The 10,451-nt window shown below is 28.2% G+C and overlaps 1 protein-coding gene across 2 annotated transcripts in view; it reads right to left on the bottom strand.

Annotated features, from left to right (window-relative positions):
• The window catches only part of LOC117181869 (serine/threonine-protein kinase NLK), a 305,252-nt gene that overhangs the window by 25,065 nt on the left and 269,736 nt on the right, over positions 1–10,451 (bottom strand). For both annotated transcript variants that reach the window (XR_004468191.1, XM_033374878.1), the window contains exons 5-6: positions 1,651–1,736; positions 35–244 (exon numbers count right to left, since the gene is read on the bottom strand). Coding sequence is in view for 1 of the 2 variants with exons in the window: in XM_033374878.1 (XP_033230769.1) it covers positions 35–244; positions 1,651–1,736 (296 nt within the window). In the remaining variant the exon portion in view is untranslated. The remainder of the gene's footprint in view (positions 1–34; positions 245–1,650; positions 1,737–10,451) is intronic.

The following is a 10,451-nucleotide window of genomic DNA, read 5'->3' as shown; positions in this document are numbered from 1 at the left end:
GTTTAAATGAGATAACGCAAGAAATTTTTATTACCTGCTGTACAGGACTCTGGGCTTGGAAGAGAATTCGTCTTTGAAGAAGTTCACCAAAAATACAACCAACACTCCAAACATCAACAGCAGCACTGTAATGCCGCGCACCCATTAAAATTTCCGGTGCTCGGTAATACTGCGTCACCACTTCCTGGGTCATATGCTTATTTTGGTCAGGTTCTTCCACCCTAGCTAATCCAAAATCACAGATCTGCGAAAAAATACAAGAAAAAAAAATACAAAAACTTGATTTCGAAAATTACAATTTCAGAGTGTCTACTCAAATTCTAAAAAAAGTCCCTGATAATTCCAAGGTTTTTCCTATGTACCTTCAGATATTTCCAGTGCAAAATTTTTTAGAATAAGAAGCCATTTACGTCAACAAAATAGTTAAATATGATTTCAAAATGAGTTTTCAAATGTAATGATGAATTTTTTACTGGAATGGTTGAATTTTCAACCAAAAAGATTAATTTTCTATCAAACAAAATAAATTTTCTACAAAATACATTTAAAAAACAGTTGAATTTTTTAGTCAACAAAACTATTTTTTTAAGAAAAAAAAAGAATTTTAACGAAACGCTTAAATTTTCAACGAAAGTGATAAAACTTTCACTTAAAAAGATACATATTTAATTGGAATAACTCAACCTTAAAACAAAAAAAAAAGAATTAGTAGCTCAAACGATGAATCTTTAACTGAAACAGTAAAATTTTCAACCATAAAGATGACTTTTCCACAAAACACATCAAATTTCAACTAAAAAATATAAATTTTCCACAAAAAAATCGAATGGTTAAATTTACAGCTAAAAAATTAATTGTCAAGAAAATATATTTTCTACCACAGAGATGAATTTTTAAATAGAAAAGAGAAATTTTCAATCAAAAAAGAAATAATTAAATTGTCAATTGAACAAATTCATTTTCAAAACAATTAAATACAACAAAAAAGGCGATATTTCAACTAAGAAAGATTTTTCAGTCAAGAGAGAAAAACAATTTCCACCAAAGTATTGAATTTTCAACAAAATAGTTACATTTTGAACCAAAGAGATGGATTTATAACAAAATAATTTAATTTTAAACATAATTAATAAATTTTTTAATAAAAACGATTATAAGTTTAAATAAACAACAGTTAAATTTAACCAAAAAAGACGAATTTTCAACTAAGAAGAATTTCTCAGTCAAGTGAGAAAAAAAAAGTCAACTAAACTGCTGAATTTTCAAACAAAAAGGTGGATTTTCAACCAATGAGATTATTTTTCTACCAAATAGGACGAATTTCAAATAAAACAGTTCAATCCTGTAACAAAAAATACAATTACACATGAAAAACATCTCGGTGCATAATAATTCCATGGCCATTCCCGGGTTTTCAGACCTTCCAGGTAAGAAAACACCTTCAATTTGCAGGATTTATTATTTAATATTATATATTTACGTATTACATAATTTGCCAATACATGTACTAAATTCATTACAATTTTCTTTATTCCAATTTGATTTAAAAAATCTTGAAAGCAAAAACTCAATCTCAGTTTCAATTAATTATTAAATACTAAAATCAACTCCACATTTACATGGAATCTTGAAATAAAATAGAAAACTCACCTTCAGGACGCAATTGCTATTCACTAAAAGGTTCCCAGGTTTGATGTCTCTATGAAGGATTCTGGCGGAGTGAAGGTATTTCAGACCTAAAACATAAAAAATAATTCAAGATTAGATATAATTATGATTATGCAATTGTTCAAATATTCTGAATGTTGAGGAATCGATATTTTTAAATTCGAAAGAAAGTTAAATGAAATTTAAATTTTGTTTCCAACTATCACAAAAGTTCTCGATATCGAAACTCAATGAAACTAAATTGTACAAGGTTAATTATGAAAATGGTTAATAGATACACACTTCTAAGTTGCAGATAAATTAAAAACAAAACTTTCAATGTTGGTTAATTCGAAATCTTTGAATTTTTTATTTAAAAAATTCCAGATCAAATTATTTAAAAGCAATGCATTTACTAGACAATATTTCAGAAAGAACTACTTAAATTGGATCATTTATATTGAACAATTAAAATACATATAAATTCTTAAAAATTTGCTTAATTATTGGGGCTTTTGTATTGAAAAAGTTGAATTTTTAACGTGAAAATCTGTAAATTGTGTAATTTAAAACCGATTTAAATATTTAAAAATTTACGTTTAAAAATGACGACATAAAATCGAAAAATTATCAAGTAAAAGATTTTTGAATTAGCGTTGTGAAGTAAATGATGTAGGAATGAAAACTGCTAACAACTAAACTTAACATTAAAAAAAAAGTTGAAATCGAATTTATTTTTAATTGAAACATATAGTGTAATATGATATTTGGGATATTCCAAGTGATTTGATAGATGGTTCTTTTAAAAATTTGTGAAATTCCCAGTCATTTCCCGGTTTTCCGTCCACCGGCTACCTCAAAAATGATAAGTTAACAAAGCTTCAGACATAGATTATTGGGAAGATAAAATTCAGTAAATGATAGTTCTACATCTGCTCTAAGAGTAAGTAAAATATTGAAAACTTAAAATTACATTGAAAATTCAGAAAATGAAGGTTTACGTTGCCATATTTACTATTTTATTTTAATTACTTTAAATAATAACTAATTATTTTTTCACCTTAGTTTTGAAGGGAAATGTTCAAAATTGTTGTCTGATATAATTTCACATTTTTCAGGAGGTTCGAACAGAATTTCTTCCTGAATATATTTTACTGAAAATATGAATATGTTAAATATACTCCGAATTTCAAGCAACTATTAAAAAAGTAAAAAGAAATTTATAACAAAAAATGAGGAAGCCCATTTTTCTCGTAGGCTTAAGCAGGTTAGAGTTCAATATATTAAAGGCATTTTTTGTTAAGAGTTGGATTTTTTTTTTAGTGGTAATTATAACTTTCCTAAAAGCATGTACCATTAGGGAATGTGTTGTCCTTGTATAAAGTTACTTTCATAAATTAAGTAACATTATATGATTTTATATATAAAAATTGTATTGCTTCTACACAGCTATATATTTATAAGGACTAAGAAAAAGACTATTCATAAATAACCCGCGCAATTGTTCCATTCATATTATAATGGTCTAGAAAATATCCTTCTTTTTTTTCTTCTGAAATGGGTCAATGTCTAAAAATTGTTCCTTTTCGTGTAAAATGTCCACTGTATATTGGCAGAATTAAAAACAAAGTTAGGTATCTCTTAAGCCCATGATTTCCAAAAAATAATCACAATATTCAAGAGACATTTTGACACCAAAAGGAAAACTTGTAGGGCAGACATTTGAGAAAAAAGCTTTTTTTGGACCACGCTTCATTTATTCCTATTTTTTTACCACTTTTAATAAACTTAGTTAACTACCATTTAACAATTTACAAATTGATAACGGAAGTTTTTTAAAAGTATTATGCAATACGTTTTAAGGAATGTAAGGTCAGATTTGCTTTAAAGAATGTGATATTTAACACTTTAGTTGCTTATTATTCAGGAAAATTATACCTTGAGAAAATCTATAGACACCTGGCAACATCCTAGAATTGTCAGGGAATTTTTTTACAGAATTTCAGTAGACGCCCTGACATAATTCTAAGCATAATATTTTTTCATATTTTTATTGATATCTTTCAACATATTAAATATATAAAGAATATACCGATTATTATTATAAATAACCGTGATTCTTTCTCAAATGAGCTAATAATTACTTTTACATTTTATAAAATAAAAAACCTGAAACTCCAGAACTGTCGCTTACTACATAAAAATATATTTTTTTAAATATTCTGGTCTGTTAGTCTCTAGATTTTTAGTTTGTTAGCACGATAACTTTCGAAAGAGTTTACAGCTTGGCTTGGCCTTTGGTATATTTTTGAGTGTCTTGAAATAAAGTTCAAGTTCTTTAGCCAGCCATTTTGGATAAAAAATCAAAAAGTGAGCGCATTGGAAACATTTTTAGACAACTTTTTTTCAAGATTCAAAAATTCCTTGTACGGATATAGACAGTATTAAAAAAGAAGACCAATTTGTCCTAATGAAGATTCGAAACTTCAAGCACATGCAAAATACAGAAAAAGACGAGAAGACAGAAATTGTGCATTTGAAAAAGATGTATAAATTTGTTAAGAATCGCTTTTGAATAGGGTGCGTAGTTTTTATTTTAATCGTGAAAAACATAATAATAAAAAGTAAAAAATAAAATAAAATCCGCCTTCTGCGTGGGAAAACCCTCATCACAACTTTTGTCTTATAATTTCTTGTTTCTCTCGTATGTGAGTTTTCAAAAAAAATAATTTTTTTATTCTTAAAAAAATGGCAAATCAGAAATTGTACTTTTTCATTGAACAATTTTAAAGCATTTGAAAGATTCCGAAATCTCTAAGTGGTTTTTCAATATGCGTGTGTGTGAGTGTGTGGGTGTGTGAGATAAATAGTTAATAAGTCTGGAGCACCTGAAATTTTTGAACTAGCGCTATAAGTTTCTCATAAGTAGTGATATAGTACGTTTCTCTCGTTTAGTATATAAGGACCGAAAGAATCGTAAGTCTCAGCGTAATGCGTGCGATTTATAGATATAAGATAGGTTTATAAATGCATATAGGTATTAGTTTAATCTTCGTAAACAAACCCACTGTAGCCAGCGGACGACAATCCGAACGTATACACATATATGTATTAAGAAGTATATAAAGTGCATGGAATAGTGTGCGTTCGTACACTTCTCTCCGTCTTTCTTTAAGCCATGCGCCAGCGTGAAACACAACATCACGTGACCCCCATTTTTCATATAGTGATTCAGAAAGATTGCAAGGCGTTGGTAACGAAATGTTCAACATTCTGTTTCATTTCTTTCAAAGCACTATACTAATTTTCGTTATTCGAGTTCATTACAAAATTTAATACAGCGACTTAGAAATACTGTAATTTTTTTATGTAAGTGTCTAAAATTCGTACGATTTATTCTAATCAAAGATATTAGTCTGCATTTTCATAGTCACTATTCGACTTTTCCTAACCGAACCTCGATTATCCTAAATTCGTACATTTTATTTGAATTAAGGATATGCGACAAAAGAAACATTAGTATCCAAAGTCTCAACTTCCCCGACTTTCCCTTACCAATTAAACTCCCGAACTTTTCCCTGTCATAATAACCGCCTATATACCCTACAATATAAATTTTTCGAGCACAGAAAACACCAATATTTTTATATAAAAATATAAAAAGTATGTTAGCCAAAGTTGAGTCGAAAATCCTGCTTAGTTCGCTTTTCTATTCTTTTTTCTTCTTTCTTCTTTATTTTCCTTTCTCTTCGCATATGAAGTTGAATAGAGCATGCATCAATGTCACTCATACAGAACAACCCCATGAAACTGTGCGTGTGGAACACGCGTGCGGCATTTGGGGTGCTAAGGTTGAATAGGGAACGGATTACCCCTACTCTGTGCCAATATACCACCCCGGCAACCCATCCCGTTTTGATTTTTCAACCAGCGGATTCACCCCCCCTCCCCCACCCAACATACCACTTGCGTTGAGTTCGGGGTGGCGACGAATACTCGATTCGACAGACTCGCTCCACGCAAACGAGAGATAATCTCTCGTGAATAATGACTGAAGGATAGAAGCGTTGAATTTCGCGTAGGAGGAGAATCGAAACGAAAACTCTTCATAGTTATAAAAAGTCGATTTAACATCGACCCCAAAAAAATTAATTCCATTAATCAAAGTCCAAGAAAGGTTCAGGATTTTTATTCCAATTCATTTATTGAGTGAGATGTAGTGAAAAATGAGGGTTATCATACAGGGTGCCACAAAAAATTAATTTTTAAAATTCGCTGAATATTCCCCCTTGATTTTTCCGTGACCAATTTTTTATTTTCGCTGACCATTACTATTTAAAGACCAACCTTGTAGCCTTTGTAATATTTTAACCTAGAAGCTTTTATAGTCGGAATAAAACAATTTCAGAGTATATATTTTTTTCATTTATATATATATATATTTCTAACAAACATATGACTTTTCTTCTATAGAAGACTAATTTTCAGTCCACAAGGACGAACTCTCAAGAAAACATTTTCATATTTGACCAAAAAATACGAGTTTTAACCAAATGGTCGAGAATTAAACTTCAAAAGAATGGTTGAATTTTCAACAAAATAATTAAATTTGTAATGAAATAGTTCAATTTTTAAACAAATATTTTAATTGATAAGCAAAATGAATTTCCAACCAGATGGTCGAATTGTCAAATAAAAAAGATTACACATCAATGTAAAGCAGTTGAAATTTCACATAAAAAAATGTTTAATCAAGAAGTTTTCTAACAAAAAAGATCAACTTTCAATCGAAAAGGACGTATTTTATGAATATAAAAAACAATTGAGTTTTCAACCAAATGGTTTGAATTTTGAAATAAAAAACTTAAATCTCAACCAAAAAGAGTTACTACTTAACAAAATAGTTAAATTTTAAACAAAATAATAATTCAAATCAAAAAAAAAATTAATAATTTTTAATAAAAGAGCTACATCTTCAACCAAAAAAGATGAATTTTTAAGAAAATATTTTTCTTTTCAACATAATAATTGAATTAATAACCTACAAAGGTAATCCATAACAAAAAATGTATCAGTTGAGATTTCCACCAAATAAGATGAAATTTCTACTAAAAGAGATGAATCTTAAAACAAAAAGGACGAATTTGCAACCAAGAAGATTAATTTTCAAGAATTTTCCATCAAGAAAGAAGTTAATTTAAATTGTTTAACTATCAAGCCAAAAGACACTTCTTCTGTAAAAAGTTGTATTATTCAACAAGAAACAGATCAATTTTCAATAAAAACGGACCAGTTCATTTTTTCTTGTCAAGCACCGTTACAAATTTTGTTGTTATCAAATTTATCACTACAATTTCTATGTAAATTGCTGTGTGGATTTGAAATTCTTTTCTTTCGGATACTGAAATTTAGAGTTTCTGAGACTGCTATTCGGAAGTTTCGAAAGGAGTCCAGGGAACCGAAGAAAGCAAAATGGGACATAAAATCGTCGACTCTGACGTATCCCCATGTTTTCATTTACTATCTCATGATTCCTCCTCTTTTCTTTTTATTTTCACCCCATTGCACTTCCATGCACTTTTCCAAATACACACTCCATCAACTAAACCGAATGCATTCGATTCAATTTTCTGTTCGCCTAGAAAAAGAATATTCAAATTTGTATATTTGAAAAGAATGATAAAAGGTTTGGCTAAACCATTGTTATATTCTTTTTTAATTTTGGCCTTAACGAACTTTATCAAATAAATATTTGTGAATTTCAGTTTCAGCCCAGGGATTTAAAAAATATTCACCAAAAGATTAATAATATATTTGAATTAAATTGAGTTTCTGGGTGATTTCGACAGTCTTAAAATGGTACGCACTTTACAATCTAATTTTGACGTATTATTTATTAAAATTATCTTTCAACTCTGTCAATCTATAGTATTTAATATCGAACATCTGAGTGGCTTAAGTGGTTGACGACCGAAGCGTAAATAATTTATCATTCTCTGAAAAGCTCTTTGTTTATAAGTAGAGGTCGTTATCGTCGTGGCTCGTTTTAAAATTACATGCGAGGTTAATGCATTCTGTCTTCATGATAGGTCATTTACCTAAAATTTACGCGATACGAATTGGAAAATTAAATTTAGCGTCTAGGAAACTCAAATATATAATTTTCCATTTTATATAATAATGTTTTCATAATAAATCAGTAGTGAGCCACTTAGCTTCAGGATCCTATTCAAAACTGTATAAGAAATTGATTATCAAGTTGGACAATGATGAAATGCATTTATCAGTATTCTAGATATTATACACAGCTTCTCATTCACCTATCCAAAATTTATTTTAAAAGATGCGGAAATTAGAAATAAATATATAATAAATTATATAATAATATAATATATTAATTTGTTTAATTACAAATGTATAGTATATGATAATCTTGAGAAAATCAGAGAATTTCTACAACAGGTACTTTAAATATCTGCTGAGGATAATAAATTTGAAATTTTTAAATATTAATTCGAAATTTTACTAGAGATTCTTATCTTAATATTATTGGTAAAAGATTTTATTAACTGTTTTGTTGCAAATTCGTCTTTGGGTTGAAAACTCAACTATTTAAAAAATCTTCTTTTTGGTTTAAAAATCGATCTCTTTTAGAAGAAATTTGATCTTTTTTGGATAAAAAACAACTGGTTTTGATTAAAAATTAAAATAAGAAATAAAAAATATTGTAAATAGTATGACAAATTTAAACGAATTCGTAATCTGAATTTAAAAGTGTATAGTTCAATATAAAAAAGGGTACAGTGCACAATTAACTTTTTTTATTAAGCAAAATTTTCAGTTCTATAAACTAATATCTTAAAATCATTAAAAAGAATCTTCAATTTTTATTCAAAATGTTATTCTTTAGTTTAAAAATTGTCAATATTCCTATTTATTTATCGTAGACTTCAAAATGTTTTCCCTATTCCCCTCTATATTAAAAAAATTATTCAAATCAAATTCGAAATAAATAAGATGCTAGTTCAATTACTGTTTAGTTGTAATTTGTTATAAATAAGTCTTTTGATTAAAATATCCAATCAATCAATATCAAATCAAAGTTGAAGGACTTTCTTTAAAAAAATTCGTTTCTTTCTAATTAATTTTTTTGTTTTTAAAAATCTAACTAATTAAGTTTTCTGTCGAAAACCTTTAAAATTAAAAATATATAAAATAAAAATTAATCAATTGAAATTTGGATTAGATGCAAAGCTAGTTCTTTACTATTCAGTTTAAATTTTATAAAAATATTCAGAAAATAAGTCTTTTTGGTAGAAAGTTAATCTTCTTGGTTCAAATTTTAACTATTTGGCCAACAATTTAAATATTTGGTTGAAAAGCTGCATTTTCTGATAAAAAATGGATATTCTTGGATGAAAATTAAACTATTTGGTTAAAAATGATTGTATTTTTTTAAGAATTAATTCTTTTGTAGAAAATTCATCTTTTTGTTGAAAATTTAACTATCTGGCTAAAACTGCACAGGTTTGGTTGACAATTAATCCGTTTTGATAGAAGATTCAAATATTTTTGTTTGAAATCCTTACTATTTGGTTCAATTCAATTGTTTTTTATTCAAAATGAAAGTCTTTTCTTGACTAAAATATCATGTATTACATTTTTTGTTGAAGATTTAACAACTTTTTTGAAAGTTGAACTGCAACGGCATATTTATTCGGCAAAACTTACGTGATAGGAACATAAAAAACTGTACTTATAGTGACTAAACAAAGAAATTGTTTCACTTTTTAAATTCGTAAGGAAATAGTGTCTTCACTAGAAAAAAAGTATCAAATAGTTTGTATAGTGGGTTGAGTTCGAGTCCTAAATCTGATAATTTTAAACTGCTCACAAAATTGAAAAAAATATTTATTTAAAGCACTGAAAATGTTGAAATTATGCAATTTCAAATTGCAATCGTTTTATGTGTACCAGTCTTGAAACAATGAGAAAAAAAGAAAAACCTATGCAAATTTAAATCCCGGTATATTGCATACGTAAAGCGAGATGAGACGACGAGTATGAAAACTTGTTTAGCATTGTAATCTCGTTGGTCCTTGAAAGTGAACCTCGGTAAATAATCAAGTAATCCTCTTACACATGAAAGCAGAGGACATTTTAGTCGTCAGGCACCTCGTAAATATTTTATTTTACTTGCAAACCTTTTTATAAGGTAGAAATAAATCAGATGAGTAGGTGTGAAGACTTGCGTAAGAAAAAGACATAAAGAAGACAGTCAAGGCTTTTTTTTTAAACAAAATAAATATATTTTTCCTTGCACCTTGCAATTTTTCTCAGCTTCATTTGTAAGGATTGGCTGACTGTAAATACAACTTAACTCCTTCCAAGTAGTATGAATAGAGCTTTCACGTCCAAGCTAACGGTTCAAAACACATGCTTTCACTTCTGATTCGGATATACGGCAAATGTTGCTTCTTCAAAAAAAAAAAGATATTAGAATCTCTCAGTTAAGGTTTATTTTTCTTTCCAAAGTTTATTTTTACAATGGGTTTGATTGTTTACTGTCTGCAAAGAATTTGTAAAAAACTTCGACACGGCAATTATGCTATAACCCTACAGTTTAGAATAGGCAAAATCATAAATTTCAAGATAAGCAGCTGTGCTTCAGTGAAGGTTCCTTCAGTCCCTTCAGTTTCTTTAGAACTCCGACGAGTAAATTTTAGCACATTGCTGGTGTTGCTATGTTTCCAATTTGAAATTTATCTTTTATTTTTAGGACCAAAAAAATGAAAATCATTTTA

The sequence above is a fragment of the Belonocnema kinseyi genome, chromosome 10 (assembly GCF_010883055.1).
Source record: "Belonocnema kinseyi isolate 2016_QV_RU_SX_M_011 chromosome 10, B_treatae_v1, whole genome shotgun sequence".
NCBI classification, from domain to species: domain Eukaryota; kingdom Metazoa; phylum Arthropoda; class Insecta; order Hymenoptera; family Cynipidae; genus Belonocnema; species Belonocnema kinseyi.
This window is presented reverse-complemented; position numbering and strand designations above follow the sequence as displayed.